The sequence below is a fragment of the Chiloscyllium plagiosum genome, chromosome 2 (genome assembly GCF_004010195.1).
Source record: "Chiloscyllium plagiosum isolate BGI_BamShark_2017 chromosome 2, ASM401019v2, whole genome shotgun sequence".
Taxonomy (NCBI): domain Eukaryota; kingdom Metazoa; phylum Chordata; class Chondrichthyes; order Orectolobiformes; family Hemiscylliidae; genus Chiloscyllium; species Chiloscyllium plagiosum.
In genome coordinates this window covers 137,349,226-137,371,681 of record NC_057711.1, presented here as the reverse complement: position 1 = coordinate 137,371,681, position 22,456 = coordinate 137,349,226, and the positions used below count along the sequence as shown (strand labels likewise).

General features: G+C 43.4%; 1 protein-coding gene across 4 annotated transcripts in view; it reads left to right on the top strand.

Moving 5' to 3' along the window:
• The window catches only part of LOC122564254 (methylthioadenosine phosphorylase), a 198,486-nt gene that overhangs the window by 54,599 nt on the left and 121,431 nt on the right, over positions 1-22,456 (top strand). For all 4 annotated transcript variants that reach the window (XM_043718939.1, XM_043718941.1, XM_043718953.1 and 1 more), the window contains exons 3-4: positions 664-722; positions 3,612-3,779. In XM_043718939.1, coding sequence (XP_043574874.1) covers positions 664-722; positions 3,612-3,779 — 227 coding nt within the window. The remainder of the gene's footprint in view (positions 1-663; positions 723-3,611; positions 3,780-22,456) is intronic.

Below are 22,456 nucleotides of genomic sequence, written 5' to 3'. Positions count from 1 at the left end.
TTTGAAACTATCACCTGAGTAGATGGAGATGTGGGTGAAGACCAGGACAGCCAACAGTAGTTCATATACACTAAAGCACTGCTGAAAAATTCCTTGATGATCTATTTTGATGATGATTGAAGGATGAATATTGACCAGGACAGTAGGATAAACGTTCCCTTTTCCTCTGAAGCTTTCAGAAGCATCCAGTGGTATTGTCACTTATTTGAAATGTTTAATGCTCTTCGAAACCTTTGTGAAGTAGTACACTCACAGGTGATGTAGCTCTGTGCTGCAGCAGTAAAACTCCTTTTAGTTGAATTCAGCTTGTTATTCTTAACCTCAAGTATATCCATCACCTCACTGTGACCCAGTCTAGTGCTTCTGGACTGTATTTCTGCTTCTTGCAAATTGGAAAAAAAATGAATACAGACCACTAAAAGGATACTTGCCAAGCAGACTTTAACTTGGGTCGGAGGAAGGGTCACTGGATCTGAAACGTTAACTCTGATTTCTCTCTACAAATGCTGCCAGACCTGCTGAGGCATTCCAGCAATTTCTTTTCTTGTTTCTGATTTCCATCATCTCTCATTTCTTTCAGTTTTTACATTTTGAAATACTTGCACAATTGTGGATATTGGTTTGTTTGTCTAATGCTTTGCAATTTTCTTTTTTCATATATAGCCTTCAGATGTCCTTATTCTGGGGAAGATAAAAACAGTTCATTGTGTACTCCTTGCTCGGTAAGTTTTCTTTTTTAAAAAAAACACACACACTCTCAATTTTACTATTGACTGTAGCCTGGTTTATTATTTCCTGCACATCAGCTGTTGATTCAGTTGCCAAAATGTACTCTGCCTTTATTGTGTAATCAAATGAATCTAATAATAAAAATCCTGGGGTGGTCAGCGTAGCAATCCTGACCAGGTTCAGGTGAAAGTCATGAATGGCAGGCAAGTGGGACTGATGAGAGAGCTCCTTTAAGGAGCTGGCACAGGTCTAATGGGCTGAATAGCCACGCTCTCGCTCTCCCGCTCTCGCTCACTCCCGCTCCCGCTCTCTCTCCCGCTCTCTCTCCCGCTCCCGCTCTCTCTCCCGCTCCCGCTCTCTCTCACGCTCGCTCCCGCTCCCGCTCTCTCTCACGCTCGCTCCCGCTCCCGCTCTCTCTCACGCTCGCTCCCGCTCCCGCTCTCTCTCACGCTCGCTCCCGCTCCCGCTCTCTCTCACGCTCGCTCCCGCTCCCGCTCTCTCTCACGCTCGCTCCCGCTCCCGCTCTCTCTCACGCTCGCTCCCGCTCCCGCTCTCTCTCACGCTCGCTCCCGCTCCCGCTCTCTCTCACGCTCGCTCCCGCTCCCGCTCTCTCTCACGCTCGCTCCCGCTCCCGCTCTCTCTCACGCTCGCTCCCGCTCCCCCTCTCTCTCACGCTCGCTCCCGCTCCCGTTCTCTCTCTCACGCTCGCTCCCGCTCCCGCTCTCTCTCACGCTCGCTCCCGCTCCCGCTCTCTCTCACGCTCGCTCCCGCTCCCGCTCTCTCTCACGCTCGCTCCCGCTCCCGCTCTCTCTCACGCTCGCTCCCGCTCCCGCTCTCTCTCTCACGCTCGCTCCCGCTCCCGCTCTCTCTCACGCTCGCTCCCGCTCCCGCTCTCTCTCACGCTCGCTCCCGCTCCCGCTCTCTCTCTCACGCTCGCTCCCGCTCCCGCTCTCGCTCTCTCTCACGCTCTCTATACAATCCATATCAATTGTGTCTATAGCACAATTGATATAGATTGTGCTATGAGGAGAAAGTGAGGTCTGCAGATGCTGGAGATCAGAGATGGAAATGTGTTGCTGGAAAAGCGCAGCAGGTCAGGCAGCATCTAGGGAACAGGAGAATCGACGTTTCGGGTATTAGCCCTTCTTCAGGAATCAATCTGTAGTTCTAAGCCAGCTTAAAAAAAGGAAGTGCATGCTTTTGCCTAGGGAATAGATTGAAGCCTTTGTAGATTAATTTTGGTTTAGAATAATAAATAGTTTACGAAGCACAAAGAGGAAGCTTGTTGAGGATACCATTGTCAAAAACACATAACACTGGGTTCTAGTCCAACAGGTTTATTTGAAACCGCATGCTTTCAAAACCCCTGCTCCTTCCTGAGCCAGGTAGTGAGAGAGAATACATTGGACATGGAATTTATACTAAAAGATCAATGTGTTGTGAATGTCTTGAACAAGCCGAGATGATAAATATTAAGTCTTTAATCAGTTAGAGTGGGGATGCAGGTTTCGGTTAATTAATATGTAAATCCCTACCCCAAGATAACTTCAGGTTTTATAAGAATAAAGGTGACATCTCCGGTGAGACAATGCATTTTAGGTGTGAGGCCACATTTCAAGTATGTTTGTATCTCCATCCTGGAGCCAGACTGGTTTTATTTCCAAAGTAGGAATTTATAAAATGTCACATGGACTAACTGTCTAGAGATTGTGGGTTTTTGAACAAAATAGAATATACCTGCAAATTCAATTTCACCCCATAGATTTACATGTGCGTGCACAAGTGTGTGTGTGTGGGAGAGAGAAGGAGACAGTGTGGGTGGGTGTGTGTGTGCGTATGCGCATGCTCTTGAGAGAGAGAATGTGTGTGTGCTTGAGAGGAAGTGTATGTGAGTGTCAAGGAGTATATGTATGTGAGATCATATGTGTGCTTGAGAGAGAGTGCGTGAGTGTGAGGGAGTGTATGGATTCTGGATCAGTGGTGCTGGAAGAGCACAGCAATTCAGGCAGCATCCGAGGACAGGCAAAATTGACGTTTCGGGCGAAAGCCCTTCATCAGGAATAAAGGCAGAGAGCCTGAAGCGTGGAGAGATAAGCTAGAGGAGGGTGGGGGTGGGGCTAGAGTAGCATAGAGTACAATAGGTCAGTGGAGGAGGAGATGAAGGTGATAGGTTGAGGGAGTGTATGCCTGTGAGAGTGAGAGTGTGTCTGAAAGAGGGCTTATGTGAGTGTGTTTGTGTGTATTAGAGTGTATAGTGTAGTGGGGTCACCTGTAGTGTGACATGAACCCAAGATCCCAGTTGAGGCCATCCCCATGGGTATCGAACATGGCTATTAGCCTCATTTCGTTGACTCTACGTTGTTGCGTATCCCAAAGCCCGTCTTTGAGAACATTCACCCAAAGAACCGCGACCAAAAGATCTTGACCACTGAAGTGTTCCTTGACAGGGAGGGAACATCCCTGTCTGGCGATTGTTGTGTGGTGTCCATTCATCCGTTGTCATAGCGTCTGCATGGTTTCACCAATATACAAACAGACTTGAAATGTGGCAGCAGGAAGAAAAGATGAACTGTGTTGAATGGCTAGCAGAAATAATTGCTATATGAAAATATACTACATAGGGTTAATGAGGCTCATAAGCAGGAAAATTCACTAATTGTTAGATGAAAATGTACCACAGAGGAATTTAATTAGTAACTGGATGAAAATGTTTGCGTCTCGTGCGTATACAAAATTATTAAAGTTGAAGTTGTGCACGGGTCTTATACTGTCAGCTGTTTTTCCATCTTTTTTTAGAGAAAATACATTTGAAGTATTTAATTAATGAAATGCTTACCATCCGCTGTAAGATTTTCTACAATAAATTTTCCTTTATTATGTAGACATGGGAGAGGGCACACTATTATGCCAACGAATGTCAACTTTCGGGCAAACATTTGGGCATTGAAGCAGGAGGGTTGTACCCATATTATTGCGACAACGGCCTGTGGTTCACTTCAGGAAGAAATCCAGCCTGGAGACATCGTCATTATCGACCAGTTCATTGACAGGTAATTTTTATTCTTTAGATTAGGTTACCTACAGTGTGGAAACAGGCCATTTGGCCCAACAAATCCGCACCAACTCTCGGAAGAGTAACCCACCCAGACCTATTCCCCTATCCTATATTTACCCCTGTTTGTAAAATAGATGTCAAAGTTTGAGTTTGGGCATGCCAGTTGGAATTCCAAATTGTGTTGTAATGCAGTTATTAATCAGGAATAAAAGGGACAGTTGGAGCTGCAAGCAAGTATTTTGTCTCCTAATTTTCTGGACGCTTTCCCCTCAACACCATTATCAGTAGCGCAGATCAAGTATGACTTGAAGAGGTTACAAAGAAATAGACAAGAATAGCTTTTTAAATATAGAATCCCCACAGTGTGGAAACAGGCCATTCAGCCCAACAAGCCCACACCAACCCTCTGAAGATCATCCCACCCAAACCCATCCCCTACCCTAAATCTCTGCATTTCCCACAGCTAATGCACCTAACCTACACATCCCGAGACACGATGGGTAATTTCCCATGGTCGATCCACCTAACCTGCATACCTTTGGACTGTGGGAGGAAACCCGCACAGAGATGGGGAAAATGTGCAAAGTCCACGCAGTCGCCTGAGGGTGAAATCGAACCTGGGTCCCTGGTGCTGTGAGGCAGCAATGTTATCCACTGCGTTGGGTTTTTATCCTTTCATAAATTGGAAACTTTTTCCTTTAGATTGTATTTGCAAGAGTCCCCACTTCACTTCCCTTTCTCCTTATGGATTGTCTGCATAGGAATGAAGATAATCAATATTTAGGCAGGCAGATCAAGTCAAGAAATTTCACAGCTTACATTACCTGCTCCATGGAAAAGTTCCTGTTGTTTTTGCTATGGGAGTTAAACAAGGAGAGGTAGACGGTGGTGGGAAGAGAAGGGACTGATATTTAAATAACTTCCATCAAGATACTTCTTTTTCATTCTTCAAAAGTTTTTGCATCGATTCAATAAATTTGTGACTCCCAGAAGGGAGATTGATCTGATTAGCTTGTGATTGTGTTCAGAATGCTAGCTCATTCAGTTTAATTTCTGTAAAGAGATTAAAACCTCATCTGATAAGGTAGTGTGAATTAATTTATGAAAACTGCACAGGTTAAGCGAATTGGGAACTCCAGTATTTGTAGCTTGAGAAGAAAGGGCTTCTTTGTTGGACAGGACCTCGCAGTGTCACTTTTTTATAAGTTAATTTGACAAGAGACATTTACAAGAGATATTGGTTAGACACTTTTGGAATTCTGCATTCCGTTTTGGTCTCCCTGCTATAGGAAAGGTGTTAAACTCGAAAGGATTCAGAAGAGATTTACAAAAATGTTACGGGGTTGAAATATTTGAGATATTCAGGGAGAGGTTGAACAGGCTGAGGCTGTTTTCCCTGGAGCGTCAGAGGCTGAGGGGTGATCTTAAGCAAGTTTATAAAATCATGAGGGGCTTGGATAACGTGAATAGCCAAGGTCTTTTCCCTGGGGTGGGGGAGGGCATAGGTTTAAGGTGAAAAGGGAAAGATTTAGAAGGGTCCTAAGGGGCAGCTTTTTCACGCTGAAGGTGGGTGTGTGTATAGAATGAGCTGCCTGAGGAAATGGTGGAGGCTGGTACAATTACAACATTTAAAAGGAATTTTGATGGGTACATGAATAGGAAGAGTTGAGAAGGATATGGGCCAAGTGCTGGTGAATAGGAGTAGATCAGTTTAGGATATCTGGTTAGCATGGACAAGTTGGACCGAATGATCTGTTTCTATATTGTATAACTCTATGACTCTTAAGAGATTGCTCTTGTCTGTTTCTGTTTGTCAGAACATAATTAGAATTGATTTGGAGGTGCCGGTGTTGGACTGGGGTGTACAAAGTTTAAAAATCTCACAACATCGGGTTATAGTCCAACAGGTTTAATTGGAAGCACACTAGCTTTCGGGGCGACGCTCCTTCACCAGGTGGTAGTGGAGGGCTCAATCCTAACACACAGAATTTTTGCTATAAATTCTGTGTTAAGATTGAGCCCTCCACTACCACCTGATGAAGGGGCGTCGCTCCGAAAGCTGGTGTGCTTCCAATTAAACCTGTTAGACTATAACCTGGTGTGGTGTGATTTTTAACATAATTAGAAAGCTAGCTTTTCAGATTTTCACTGGCCTTCGAAATTGAAAGAAGCTGATGGAAGGAGAGTGAAAATCCTGGTGACACAATAAGAGCTATTTTACTACTCTGTGGCAATTTAAACAACACCACTTTCATCATTGTGAGGCAGTTGCTTGATTCAGGCAGAAGTGTTATAAATATATATAAATCGGAGTCCAATACAGTTAGTTGGATGTCAATTCAATTTCAGCTCAGTAAAACCTGATGAAAAATAAGTGGAGATAAGATAAATTTATTTCATCAGTTCTTGTGCAGTGATAGTGTCCCTACCCCTTGGACCAGAGGACACAGGTTCAAGTCCTACATGCTCCAGGAATGTGTAATAATATCTATGAACAAGTGAATTAGAAATTATCTACGTCCAATATGTTTCCAGGAATGATAGGATATGGAAAAATACATTAAAACTTATTTCTATGGGGCAAGTGAACAAATGATAACAATGTTAACAAATGATATCAAAATTAATTTGGTAAAACCACATTAATGTTTAAATAGAGCAGCAATTTGTAGTGAGGAAGACATATCCCTTGAGTTGCGGATGCAACAATTGACGACACAATTTGCACCCCTGTGCTATTAACTTTCAAAATCAGGAGCCCTCTGCCATTCTTCTGGTGATTTTTTTTTTTTAAAATGAATGATTTTCATTGTTAAATGCAAATTCACTGAATGTTGTGCTGGTTTTTCATGATGTTTCAGACCTTTCTTAATTATGAAATTTATGTCCTTACAATGGTGCTCCCCAACACATAAAAAGAAATAAAATGAAACTCTGCAGTGTCATTTCTGCAGGTAATAAATGGTTCCTAAATTATTTAAAAATCAATAGCATTAGTTTCTGAGAACATATTATTTCCTTTTTAGAGTCATAGGGATGTACAGCATGGAAACAGACCCTTTGGTCCAACCCATCCATGCCGACCAGATATCCCAACCCAATCTAGTCCCACCTGCCAGCACCCGGCCCATATCCCTCCAAACACTTACTATTTATATACCCATGCAAATGCCTTTTAAATGTTGCAATTGTACCAGCTTTCACCACTTACCTCTGGCAGTTCATTCCATACTCATACCACCCTCTGTGTGAAAAGGTTGTCCCTTAGGTCTCTTTTATATCTTTCCCCTCTCACCCTAAACTGTCTAGTTTTGGACTCCCCGACCCCAGGGAAAAGACTTTGCCTATTTATCCTATCCATGCCCCTCATGAGATAAACCTCTATAAGGTCACCCCTTGACCTCCGACTCTGCAGGGAAAACAGCCCCAGCTTGTTCAGCCTCTCCCTAAAGCTCAAATCCTCCAACCCTGGCAACATCCTTGTAAATCTTTTCTGAACCTTTTCAAGTTTCACACCATCTTTCTGATAGGAAGGAAACCAGAATTGTACACACAATTCCAAGAGTGGCCTAACCAATGTCCTGTACAGCCGCAACATGACGTCCCAACTCCTGTACTCAGTACTCTTGACCAATAAAAGAAAGCATACCAAACGCCTTCTTCACTATCCTATCTACCTGTGACTCCACTTTCAAGGAGCTATGAACCTACACTCCAAGGTCTCTTTGTTCAGCAACACTCCCTAGGACCTTACCATTAAGTGTATAAGTCCTGCTAAGATTTGCTTTCCCAAAATGCAGCACCTCGCATTTACCTGAATTAAACTCCATCTGCCACTTCTCAGCCCATTGGCCCATCTGGTCCAGATCCTCAATATTGATTCAACCTTTTTGTCCTCGTTGTTTCTGTTTCTGAACTTCACCGTCCTTTCCTGCCTTTCCTCTAGGTTTTTTCTCTATCCTCAATTATAATTGACTATAGAGATTGGAGCCTTGGATTTTTGCTCCCGACTGGGTAGCAGGAATTGGAAAATCTCCCAAGTTTCAGAGTAAACAAAGGCTCTTATCTAAATCCAGTTCTAATAAAGAATCCTGTACTATAAATTGCAGAATGTATACAGCTGGGCAATGGAGGTCACAGACTTTGATGAGTCATTGCCATAGACTTGTGGAAATTCCATAAAAGACTGATAGATCTTGGATGCTCCCCTGCTTTCCAACAGTTCTCATAACTCAAAGCTGAGCCGACCTTCCCTGCCCCAAAGGGTGGGATTTATGAACCTTTTTAATAATCATGAATGCTCTTGAAAGCCACATAACATCTAGAGAATGGTGAGACTGCTGAATTATTTAGGTGCACGTCCCTTTTTAAAAAAAATTGAAAATCAACAGTCTTGCTCTGTCAATGAGAGGTAAATAGAATCAAGCTTTAAATAGTCAAGTTTTAAATGTACGCTGCATGTGTCAGAGCGAGCGAAAAGAATCTATTCCAACACTGAGAATAAATATATATTGTCAAAGCCCTAAGGGATATTATTATTAAAGCTTGACTGCTTTCCTAAACAGTCAAGTTTAATAATAATAATATCCCTTAGGATAACTATTTGTTGTCATAATCCTAAGTGTTGGAATAGATTTTTTTTCACTGTCTCTGATATACGCAGTGTACATTTAAAATAACATTTAAAACTTGACAGGTTGATTCTATTTGCCTCTCATTGTCAGAGGAAGACTGTGTTGATTTTTCAATTCTTTTTTAATGAGCTGTGCACTTAAATACTTCAGCAGCCTCACCATTCTCTAGACGTTATCTGACTTCCAAGACCATACATCATTACTCAAAAGGTTCATAAATCCCACCCTTTGGGGCAGGGAAAGAGGGTTCAGCTTTGAGTTATGATAGCTGTTGGAAAGCAGGGGAGCTGTGAGGACAGAATCCAGGATCCATTAGCCAGTTTACATGGAGTCTCCACAAGTCTATGGCAATGTGGGACAGACTGGTCCCATCACTCACCAAAGTCTGTGACCACATTGCTGAATGACAACAGGAAGGGCAATGTATAGTACAATTCTCTGTTGGTTAATGGATTAAGTATTAGAATTCTTTTTTAGCACTGGATCTAGATAAAAGCCTTTGTTTACCCTGAAACCTCATGGAGCACGGTCAAAGTGTTACACCTGCACAGTAGTGTTTTTCAGCATTTCACAGACAGCATTATATTTATCTCCGGTTGTTGCACATACTGGACTCGGGTATCAGGTCCACTGCCGGATGACTCATTTCCTGATTGGTGGCATCACGCATTCCTTTCGCTTTTGTGCTTTTGTTCAACCACAGTAAAAGAGCAAAAAAGTGCAGTGAAAGAGCAATACTGCCCTTTTTAAAATGCAGTATGAGAAAATTTCTGTTTCCAGTCCTGTTTGGTATTATATCTCCTGTATTGGGGTAAAGAGATTAGTTACAATTGTATTTACATCTGAACAAAAAAACAAACAAACCCTCCACTGGAGCATCGGATGCTGAGGGGTGACCTTATAAAGGTTTATAAAATCATGAGGGGCAAGGATAGTGTGAATAGACAAGGTCTCTGTCCCAGGGTGGGGTGTCCAAAACGAGAGAGCATAGGTTTAAGGTGATGGGAGAAAGATTTTAAAAGGACTTGAGGGGCAGCTTTCTCTCATAGAGAGTGGTGTGTGAATGGAATGAGCTGCCAGAGGAAGCTGTTGAGGTGGGTAAAATTACAACATTTAAAAGGTATTTGGATGGATACATGAATAGGAAGGGTTTAGAAGGATATGGGCCAAATACTGGAAAATGGAACTAGGTCAGATTGGGATGTCTGACTCGGTATGAAGAACTGAAGGGTCTGTTTCCATGCTGAATGACTCTATGACTCTATTGACTGGTTTGTGATTTCATCTGAATGTCATTAGCTGAGCACTATCAGAAGAATACACTATTGTAACAGCTGGAATATTATTTCCTTTGGGATGAGAGAACCCAGCAGAGGAAGAAGTGTATCAGTTTAAACTTTGTTGTTTTTTAATCATGTTCTTTATGTGTGGGCATTGCTGGCAAGGTTTTAATGCCCTTTTCTAATTATCCTTGAGGAATATTTTTTGCTGTAGCTTTGTCACAAAGAAGTAAGTTTTACTTATCACGAACCACAGGAAGTATCGGGTCACTTTGTTTACAGTAATAGTAAAACAGCAAAAAAGGCTATCTGATAAACTGGCTTTTGTTTTGAGATCTTTTTTCATGAACTATTAGGAAGGGATTTTAAGGATTTGATTGTCCTCAGGATGTTTGCACATCATGGTATGTGTAAGGTCTTATTGCGTACACACAAGTGTTACATGTTTGAGTAAAAGATTCGATCATTTCTGGTTTTGGCTCTTACTTTCTCTGTCAGCTGAAATGCTGTAGCATTCTGACTTCACTTGGGGGTGAAAGTAATTGGCTGGCTTCTGGATATGAACTCTTCATTTGAATTGTGGCATGTTCACAGTGAGGATGAGTCACATGTCATTAATGTTGATAGCTTTACTCCAATGATTATAAAAGCTATTAAAGCTATTGACCTCACTGTGTTGTACACTGCCATTAAACAGCTTGAGACTTTTGAGTCCCTTACAGCTTGATATAATGATCAAGAAAGTTAAAAAGGTATAAGAAGTTTCCAATATGCACCTTTTTATGAATCCATTTCATCTGTTTCCATAGGCTAGTTTAATGTGTAGTCAAGACTTTTTTCCAGAGCCTATTCACTTAGAATTGATAAGAACACTTGTGATACTTCTGAATTTGGGGGAGTGGATCCAAAATTCTTAAAAGTATGACTAACCACTGCCTGTTCTACTGTGCAAACAACACACAAATTTCAAGCTTTTTTAAATAATTGCAGTAGTCAGCACTTAACACAGCTGAGCAGGCACCACAAAATTGTGAGTGGGTAGCACAGTTCCTGTGAGGGTACCCTATTTAATGTTTCTGTAGCATTTTAAAGTAGAGGTGCATTTTGACTGGAGCAAATGCTGGAAGTCAGAGTTTGATCTGAGAAAGATTCGGCAATGTACACAATGATAGACTATGGGTTCAAAGGCTGTCAGGTGCAGAACAGGAGAGTTTGTGCAGGATACAGACAGAAGGCGCAAGGTCTCATTGCTCCAGGGACCTACCAAGCTGTCCAGCCAGTCTCTGACAACATAGTTCAGACAGACATGAGAATCAATGTCTAGCAATATAGTCCCGGGAACCCGGATGCTGAATGTGTGGTCAAGACCAGTAATTGCATCTTCAGATCCGTATACCACCACTTGCACCATTCATCTCTTACTTTGATCACTAGTCAAAACAACTTCACTTACTTACCAACAGTCTATACCAACTCTGATTCAGATTTCATGCTCATTGCATCTCATCACCCTCACATCTTAGTACAGCTGCCAACTTCACAGTGACATCCTCAACCTTGCACACACTTCCTGTGAATTCAACAATGACAATCTCGTCATAGCAGGACAAGGTGATTGCCACGGGACAGCTGTTTGTCCACACCCTGAGGACAGGAAATGTTTTCCATTATTGAAGTGGCCATGACAGGGGTCATGGCTAGTAACAAGGCTGAAACCATTGAAAACAGTGGCACAGAAACATAACAAATAGGCGCATGATTAGACCATTTGGCCTTGCGAGCCTGCATCACCATTCAATATGATCCTGGCTGATCATACAATCTCACTACCCCATTCCCACTTTCTCCCCGTACCTCATGATCCCTTTAGCCCTAAGGGTCACATCCAGCTCCCTTTTGAATATATCTATTGAATTGGCCCCAACAGCTTCCTGTGGGAGAGAATTCCACAGGTTCACAGCTCTGAGTGAAGACATTCCTCCGCATCTCAGTCCTGACTGGCTTCTTAGACTGTGACCCCAAGTTCTGGACTTCCCCAATATTGGGAACATTCTTCTTGCATCTAGCCTGTCTGATCCCATCAGGATTTTATGTTTCTCTGAGATGCCTTCTCTGTCTTCTAAATTCCAGCGAGTACAAGCCCAGTCAATCCAGTCTTTCTTCATATGTCATGCTCATTATCTAATACATCTCCTCACATCCCACTTCTCCCTTACCTTGCTATCTCTTCTGATTTACAAGATACAACTCTTGCTTTTCACCTGTTTCTTCACTATAACTCAACTATTGTGCCTTTGTTCTTTCAGAAATAACCACAATTGGCTTGATGCTGGTACTGGGCTGTGATTTACAATAAGGACAAGGACACCATCACTTGACCTCTCACACTTGCAGCCAGTAGCTCAGATAGCAGCACTGCCTGTGCTTTATAGGACAGACTGGAGACAGGATCTGTACATGGCTAGTCACCAGCTTAAGTTGTGCACAACAAGGGCGACGGCAGAAAGTAATACATGTGCTGCCTTACCAGATAGTTTCACACAGGTCCTGCTTCAGATCATCCTCTGAGGAGTTTGATGGGACTGAGTACAGGAAAAGGCTGAGGAAAAGCACCCTTGTTTCATTGTCAAGCCTCCCAGTTTGCCTTTGGTCATGTGGAGTCCGGCATCAGATGAATTTGTGCAGAATTTGGAGCTCATCCTCCCCAGCATGATAATCAGCTGCATTAGTGCAATAGTGGATCCACCATGATATAGCATTTAGGCCCAATGTCTCAGCTTGCATTGCTGCATAAGCTGAAGTCATACCGTGTTCAGTGCTGTGGTGGACGTTTACACCAAAGGACATGCAGATGTCAAGGTTCAAACGTGGTTGCAGGTCTATCAGAAGTCCACCAAACTCTTTGAGGATTGCTGAGGTGTTATCCCAGGGGTATGGCAGTGACATTGCAAGTCATGAGCTTGCTGTTCTCTCTCGGGCTGACAGCGTTCATCGTTCCATCACTGCGTCTCCAGCCATGGCCCTCCTGCTACCTACAGCAATCCAGCCCAGGTTGCTGCTGTCCATGCTGAAGTACTGCAGTGTGAAGTTTTCCTACATCTAGAGCTGCATGCGGCTGTTCGAAAGAACCATCTGCCATTCCCATGTACCAACTGTCCTTGTCTTTCTCGATGGGAGTGGTCATAGCTTTGGAAGATACAGTCTAAAGAGCTTTGGCGCATTTCTGCAATGCATCATGTGGATCGTTCACACTACTGCTACTGAGCATTGGTGGTGGAGCAAGTAAACAACATCAAAATTGGTGGTACAGTGGAGAGCGAAGATGGACCAATGGGCCGAGGAGTGGAAGATAGAGTTTAATTTAGATAAATGTGAGGTGCTGCAATTTGGAAAAGCAAATTAGGGCAGGACTTGCACACTTAGTGGTAAGGTCGTGGGGGGTATTGCTGAACAAAGAGACCTTGGAGTGCAGCTTAATAGCTCCTTGAAAGTGGAGCCACAGGGAGATAAGATAGTGGAGAAGGTGTTTGGTCAGCATATTGAGTACAAGAGTTGGGAGGTCATGTTGCAGCTGTATAGGACATTGGTTCGGCCACTTTTGGAATATTGTATGCAATTCTGCCTGCCCTGCTATAGGAAGAATGCTGTGAAACTTGAAAGGATTGAGAAAAATCTACAAAGATGTTGCCAGGGTTGGAGGATTTGAGCTATAGGAAGAGATTGAATATGCTGGGGCTATTTTCCTGGAGCGTTTGAGGCTGAGGGGTGATCTTATAGAGGTTTACAAAATCATGAGGGGCATGGAAGGATAAATAGACAAAGTCTTTTCCCTGGGGTAGGAGAGATCAGAACTAGAGGGCATAGGTTTAGGATGAGAGGAGAAAGATTTAAAAGGGAACTAACAGGTGACGTTTTCATGCAGAGGGTAGTGCATGTGTGGCATGAGCTGCTGGAGGAAGTGGGGGAGGCTGGTACAATTACAACATTTAAAGGGCATCTGGATGGGGTATATGAATAGGAAGGGTTTAGAGGGATATGGGTCAAATGCTGTAAAATGAGATTAGATTAGGTTGGGATATATGGTTGGTCTGGATGAGTTGGACCAAAGGGTCTGTTTCTGTGCTGTACATCTCTTTGACTCTATGACTCTATTTATATCAATCAAATGGGCTGCTGTGTTGTGGATGGGGTCAAGCCTCTTGAGTGTTTTTAGAGCTGCACCCATCCAGGCCCATGGGGAGTATTCTGTCCCACTTCAGAGTTGTCCCTTTCAGATGATGGACTGGTTTTGCTGGGTCAGGAGGTGGGTTACTTGCTACAAAATTTCTAGCCTCTGAACTGCTGTCACACCGACAATGTTAGTTATATGATGAGTCAAGTTGAACTTCTGGTCGGCAGTAACCCCCAGGATGTTGATAGTGGGGTACTCAATGCTGACATTGCAGATGGTTGTCAAGATGTGATGTTTGTTGGAAATGGCAATACCTGGCACTTGCGTGATGCAAACGTTACTTACCACTTGTCAGGCCAAACGTGGATATTGTCCAGGTCTTGCTGCATTGCAATGAACTGCTTCACTATTTGAGAAGTTGTGAATGGTATTGAACATTATGCAGTCGTCAGTGAAGATGCCCACTTTTGACTTTATGATGGAGGCAATAGGCTGGAATAACTTTTTTTTATTGACTAAAAATGTTGATGGGCCAACTGACTTTCTTCTGCACCACAAATAGTCTCCATTTGTACCTTGCTGTGATGATCTGTAAAAGAGGGGCGTTGAAATGTGAGACTACTGCTGAATGGGGATTTGGTGTTGGATACTGGTATCATAATCAAATGAATTGATCATGGACCATCCCAGTCACTAGGGGATGTGCTGGTTTCCTTCTCCTTTCCTTCACATGGTTTATTCCTCCTCCTCTTCAGCTATTTGCCTTATGTCTAATGGTAAGGGCTGTGCTTTTGCAATCAGTATTATGCATGGTGCAGCATGCCACAACAGAGCATGACTCACCACCTAGAGAGCTGCTTCAGAGGCATATACGCAGGAGGATCCTGTCCTGGAAGGTTATCCTGGAAGAGATTCCATGCGGCTACCATTGAAGTGTTTTCTGCTCCTCGGCGTATAGGTCATGCAGTAAAGTCATGAAATGAGGGGTGAGCAACTTGTCTTCTCATCCCAGGCACCACACTCTGATCCCTCACGATGGCTCAATTGCTGAAGGTATGGTGGGCTAGTGCAGAGGAAAGTCAACCTGGTGATGCCAGGATAGCGGGCATTGATCTGCGATATCCTCATTTTGTTCAGCATTCTATGTCCAGGGAGCTGGGTGTTCTAATGCATAAACGGTAAAAGTGATGTGGAGATGCCGATGTTGGACTGGGGTGGACAAAGTTACAATCACACAACACCAGGTTATAGTCCAACAGGTTTATTTGGAAGCACTAGCTTTCAGAGCGCTGCTCCTTCATCAGGTAGCTAGTGGGACAGGATACACAGACACAGAATTTAAAGTGTAACTATAAATTTAAGAATTTACTCTAAATTCTGTGTCCTATGATCCTGCCCCACTAACTATCTGATGAAGGATCAGCGCTCCGAAAGCTAGTGCTTCCAAATAAACCTGTTGAACTGTAACCTGGTGTGATTTTTAACCGAATTGTAAAAGGTCAATGTGCAGGCTTAACAAGAAAGGATCAGAGTTTTATTATTTATTGCAAGGGGATTTCAATACAAAAGTAAGGAGGTAATGTTTTAGTTGTACAGGACACTGGTGAGACCACATCTGGATTATTGTGTACAGTACTGGTCTCCTTACTTAGGGAAGAATGTAAATGAGTAGGAAACAGTTCTTAGAAGGTTTCACAAATTAATACCTGGAGTGCGCAGGTTGTATTCTGAGGAAAGATTAGACAGAGTTCATATCTTGCAGGAGCTTTGAAGGTGACTTAATTGAAACGTATAAAGTTCTGAAATATCTTGACAGGGTGAACGTGGAAAGGATCTTTTTTCTGATGAGAGAGCTTAGAAATTGTTACAATTTTGAAAGGAGTGGTAGAAATGTGGATTTGAGGTTACAAACTGATCAGCTGTGATCTTTTATTATCGAAGGATTAGATGAGTTATGTCTTCTCCCACGTTACATGTTCACATGTTCAGAAGTGTGTTTAAAAGAGTTGTTGGTTGATGATCAACTTGCTTGGCCATGTAATGAACTCAAAGTCGAATCTTGCAGCCATGTGCAAGTCATGACCTCTGAGTAATGCTTCCCAAAATGAAGGGGAATGTGGTTTTGTCCCTTTTGTTTGCAACTGGCCTTAAGGTTGAAACTGTTGTAATTGCATGACTGAGCTAGTGGCTGTCAAACACCGGCTTCAGTCAGTAACCATCCAGTCAGGAGCACAACGTCTCGTAACCCTGAGAGACTGTACAGCTCATACTACTCCTGTTTTTAAACTATGCTACTGTGGTGTTACTGCAGTCCTCAAAGGATCAGACTGAAGGTATCAGAAACTTGTTTTGATGTTCCCTGATCAGGATTGCATCATGTCTCAAACGCATCCTGTGCTACCAGAAAATAAGTGCTTGCCTTAGTCATTTGCGAGATACACCTAACAGAGGAACACAGCAACCTGGACACAGCTCAGGTGCAAAACACATGACTCATGGTGCATTACCTCACAGTCCAGTGACTCATATGAGCTGATCATTATTTGTTTGAGTTCAGTAAATAGTCAGAGATGTATTTACCATATAATCTCGAGTAACAGTCGATCCTGTGTAAAGGTCAACCCCTGCTTTAAATCCAAAATATCTGAAATTTTTGTACTTCGCTTTTCTGTTCCAAAGTTAACTCTCTCCCTTTCACTGAATTCCTCAGGCCGACTGTCCCCCTCTCACTGACACTCCCTCTCTCGCCATCAACCCCCCCATCCCAGCCACAGGGTGACTGTCCCCTTTTGTGCTGACATAAATATTCCCCTCTCCTATTGCCGATGAATTATCCCCTCTCAACCCTCGTGCTCTCTGCTTTCCCTTCTGAACCCTCGCTGAGGGTGAAGCCTCCGGAGAAAGGTTGGTGAGAGAGTCTCCGCGCATGGACCAGGCTGCTCCAAACTGGACCCGTTGAGACTTGCACAGTACATTGGCTCCAGCACATCGCACTAGGAAAGCAGAAGTCCCCAGGTATGCCTTTGTCCACCACGGAGCACGTGTGAAGTCCACCTTCTCAAAAATATCACCTGTGTATAGGAGGACCCCCTAAAGTCTGCCGAAAACGTTGGGCTCAAAAAGGTCAACATTTGTACGTGTATAGACACTCTTCATAAGAGCCAGTGTTTTCATTCAACCTGTGAACTTCCTTCGGATCAGTCCCATTTCCAGGCCGGATGCATCTCACTAAGTAAGCTGCTGGGACTTGGCGACATGACCCAGTTACTGGGGGAGTGGGGGTTGTGGCCAGGTATTGGGATCCTGCACAGCACGTTGCTAGTTGAAGCCAACCCAGAAGGAGAGCGACTTGGCTCTTGATGTTACGAGTCTGAGTGGAGGAGGTGCAGCACTTCGGTCGTGTCACGGCTGGAGGTGGCCATTTCTGAGACTGCAGGAAAAACAGGCCGCTCCCACACCGGGAGCTGGACATTCGGGCCCTGGCGATCAGAGGGGGTGGGTTCCTGGGCAGGAGGGGTGTGGGTGTGGTGGGGACTTATCCACCTTCCTCTGAGAGGCAGAGAGAGGAGCTGGGTATTCCATGGGTGGCAGAGATCCATAAAGATAAAAATCATGCAACACCAGGAAGGAGCTGCACTCCGAAAGCTAGTGCTTCCATAATAACCTGCTGTTGTGATTTTTAACTTTATCCACCCCAGTCCAACACTGGCACCTCCACATCAGAAATTCATGAAGGAAGACGACAGCACTCTTTGCAGCTTGTGCCTGGAATTTACTGGGGCACACCATTGCAGTCATGGGGCGGGGGCATTGCTCTGTTGAACATTTTGTCCTTCGTATCTTAGCGACTGTAAGCTTGGATCCTGTTTGCCCTCCTGCAGATGGTCCTGTGATTTTGGAGGTTTGTTTGCTCTCCTGATTGAATGTTATTTTTCAATGAGCACTGCTACAGGAGGGAATCTGCTCAATTTGTCTGTGCTCCCTGTGGTGTCTTGCATCCAACTTGAAACAATGAACATGTTTGAAAAGGTACATCATTGAGTGTGTAGTTCTTTGGGATATGCTGGATAATGGATGTTCCTTTATGCAGAACTGTGCATTCAAGTAGCCCCTGTCAGGAACGTCCACAGTTGGTCCTCTTGGACTTTTGGTGTCCAGAACAGAGTTCTAGAATTGTGCATTCAGATGTCCATTCCTGTAAGGAGTGTACGCCCATCAGCTGCTTTCATTCAAAGGTTGTGACCAAGAAATGGTGATTGAATTAGGGAGGAAGGCAGAGAGCTGCTTATTCCCTTCTAGAAACCTTCCTGAACTGCCCACGTTGCAAATAAAAGGAATCCCTGCAGCTGCTTTGAAGTAAAATAATGGATGTATGTTTGCCCGCTGAGCTGGAACTTCCAGCTCAGTGAGCAAACCTACATCCAGAACCTCAACCTGAGCTACGAATCTTCTCAAAACTCAGTAAAATAATGTTATTTCGTGGCACAGCCCCAGTATGGACATTTTATGTAGGGTCAGAGTCAAAACATGTGGTGCCTGAAAAGCACAGCCAGTCATTGAGTCAGAGAGTCATAGAGATGTACAGCATGGAAACAGACCCTTCGGCCCAACCCATCCATGCCAACCGGATATCTCAACTCAATCTCATCCCACCTGCCAGCACCCGACCCATATCCCTCCAAATCCTTCCTATTCATATACCCATCCAAATGCCTCTTAAATGTTGCAATTGTACCAACCTCCACCACTTCCTCTGGCAACTCATTCCATACACGTACCATCCTCTGTGTGAAAACGTTGCCCCATAAGTCTCTTTTATATCTTTCCCCTCTGACCCTAAACCTATGCCCTCCAGTTCTGGATTTTGAAACATTGACTCTCCTGCCCCTCGGATGCTGCCTGACCGGCTGCACTTTCCCAGCACCTCACTTGTTGACTCTGATCTCCAGCATTTGCAGAACTCCCTTCCTCCGAGTTTATGTGGGGTCAGTGTGTAACCTGCTCTGAGCAGACACTGTGCTAATCATACCCCATGTTAAATGCAGCTGCTTCTATGGAAATCTTCACTTACTGGCTTATGAAATGTGGGGAGAGACTTTTCCCTTTCTCGAGCTCCATGGATTTATCATTGCTAGTCTGTACCCTCACAATCCAGGTCCTGAGCAATTTTCTAGTCCTCCATGAACCCACAATTAGTGATAAATTCTTATCCATAAATTTCAGCCTTCATTGCCTGGGAAGGGTTCTGGCAAAGTGGATCACTCTTTGTAGCATTCTTGTGGTTTCAATGCCAATGATTATTATTTTAAGATACTTGTAACTTGTGAAAATGTTAGGTACAGTGGGCCATAGAACTGTTATGGTTGCTCAGCTCTCTGACTTGGTGTCATACTCCTGCTTTCTTCCAGTAATCCTGTACATTGGTTTCTATTCAAACAATCATCTAATATTCTCTTGAAAGTCCCAATTCAATTTGCTTGCATCACATTCCCAGGCAGTGCATTTCAGATCCTAACTACTCAATGTGTGATTTTTGTTTCACACTGCATTTGCTTCTTTTGTAAATTACTATAAATCTATGCGCGCTCATTCTTGACCCTCCTTTGAATGGGATCAGTTTGTCTCTATCTACTCTGCCTTGATCCTTCGTGATTTTGAAAACCTGTTGCAAAATTCCTTTCCTGTGAAGTCTGTCCCAACTTCTCCAAACTTTCTTCATAACTGAAATTTCTTGTCCCTCAAACTATTCACATTAAGTACTTCTGCCCTCTCTCTTTTACGTTCTTATCCTTTCTGAGGTATGGTCACTAGAACCAGATACAGTGCTCCAGCTGAGATCTAATTTGTACTTTATACAGGTTCAGCATCAACTCCTTACTCTTGTACTCTATGCCCTGATTAATGAAGATGAGGATACTGTATGCTTTGGTAACTGCTCTTTCCACTTAATCTGCTAGTATTAGTCACTTTTTCATACAGGTGTCTCTGCTCCTTTAGTGTTGTACCCTTTATTTTGTACCTTCCCCAAGTTCTTTTAATTGAAATGTCTCATCTCTGCATTGAATTCCATCTGTCACCTATTACCATACCAACTTGCCAATGTCCTTTTGTCCTCCAAACATTTTACATCATTTTGTATCATAGAGTCATAGAAATGTACAGCATGGAAACAGACCCTTCGGTCCAACCCGTCCATGCCGACCAGATATCCCAACCCAATCTGGTCCCACCTGCCAACAGCCAGCCCATATCCCTCCAAACCCTTCCTATTCATATATGCATCCAAATGCCTCTTAAATGTTGCAATTGTACCAGCCTCCATCACTTCCTCTGGCAGCTCATTCCATACACGTACCACCCTCTGTATGAAAACGTTGCCCCTTATGTCTCTTTTATATCTTTCCCCTCTCACCCTAAACCTATGCCCTCTAGTTCTGGACTCCCCGACACCAGGGTAAAGACTTTGCCCAGTTAACCTATCCATGCCCCTCATAATTTTGTCAATCTCTATAAGGTCACCCCTCAGCCTCCGACGCTCCATGGAAAACAGCCCCAGTCTTTTCAGCCTCTCCCTATAACTCAAATCCTCCAACCCTGGCAACATCCTTGTAAATCTTTTCTGAACCCTTTCAAATTTCACAACATCCTTCCGATAAGAAGGAGACCAGAACTGCACGCAATATTCCAACAGTGGCCTAACCAATGTCTTGTGCAACCCCATCATGACCTCCTAACTCTTGTACTCAACACTCTGACCAATAAAGGAAAGCATACCAAACACCTTCTTCACTATCCTGTCTACCTGTGACTCCACTCTCAAGGAGATATGAACCTGCACTTCAAGTCCTCTTTGTTCAGCAACGCTCCCTGGGGGCTTCCGTAGATTTTGTAGTTGTTTCCTAGATCATTAATATAATTATATCAGAATTCCACTAAAGAACTCCACTACAAACCTTAGTCCAGCTGAAAAATATTCTTTAGACATTAGTCTCTATTTTCTATTACTCAGCCAATTTTGTATCCATGTTGCTGCTATCTCCTTTATTTAGTTAAATTTAACTTTTCTCACAAGTCTGCTGTGTAGCATTGTATGAAGCACCTTTTTCAAGTCCATTTACACCACATCAGTAGAAGAACAAAGAACAATACAGCACAGGAACAGGCCCTTCGGCCCTCCAAGCCTGCACTGACACGTTTTGTCCTTCCACACTAAAAATGTCTTCACTTACCGAATCCGTATCCCTCTATTGCCTTCCTATATATGTATTCATCATTTATTCAGTAATAGCATTGCCCTCATTAACCCTCTCTTGTTACCTCTTCAAAAACTTCTGTGAGTTAGTGAAACAAAACTTTACTGAAGAAAGACATGCTGTCTGATCTTAGTTACCCAAATTTGTCCATGGGACTTTTAATTCTATCTCGGAATTTTGTTTGGACAAGTTCAGCCACCACTGAAGTTAAATTAACTAGTCTGTAATTACTGGGTTTAACCTTCTACCCTTCTTCAACAATGGAGTAATGCTTGCTGTTCCCCTATCTCCTGGCATTACCTCCCAAATCTAAAGAAGACTGAAAAACTCTGGCAGTGTGCCCACAACATTCACTTTCACTTCCTTCAATATTCTTGGAAGCATCTCATGTGGTCAGTCTATCCAGTGCCCCCTCCTTACCAATTCTGAGCCTTTCCAATGACTACATGGCCTCCTTTGTCCTTGGGTAGCATCTGCTTGATCGGTCATGCTGGATTCAATATATTCACTTTACACCCAGGTCATGCCCCATGCCTTGTGCATAAATCCCTTTTTTGCTGCCTAATTTTCCTCATCCTTTTATTATTTATGCGCCTCTCGAAGATGTCTAGGTTCCTTTTTGATGCGACTTGACTGTCGGTTTTCATAGCTCCTCTTTGCTTCTCTCATTTGCTTTTTTAACTCCATTCTGAAGCTTCTGTATTCAAGTGTCTTTTCTGTTTCCTGTTATAAATGGGCATTTTCTTCTTTAATTTCTACCTCCTTGTCCATCCAGTGAGCTCTGTATTGGGTTATTGTACTATTCCCTTTTGAGGAAATATAAATTGATTGTATGCCAATCATCTCTTCTTTGAAGGTAGTCCACTGTTCAGGTACAGTTTTTCACGTCAATCTTTGGGTTCAGTCCAATGCATCAGTTTCATTCTTGCTTCGTGCTGTACAACTCTAGATTATTAGATTACTTAGTGTGGAAACAGGCCCTTTGGCCCAACAAGTCCACACCGACCCTCCGAAGAGCAACCCACCCAGACCCATTCCCCTACATTTACCCCTTCACCTGACACTACGGGCAATTTACATAGAACGTAGAACATAGAACAGTACAGCACACGATGTTGTGCCGACCACTGATCCTCATGTATGCACCCTCAAATTTCTGTGACCAGATGCATGTCCAGTAGTCTCTTAAATGTCCCCAATGACTTTGCTTCCACAACTGCTGCTGGCAACGCATTCCATGCTCTCTCAACTCTCTGTGTAAAGAACCCGCCTCTGACATCCCCTCTATACTTTCCTCCAACCAGCTTAAAACTATGACCCCTCGTGTTAGTCAT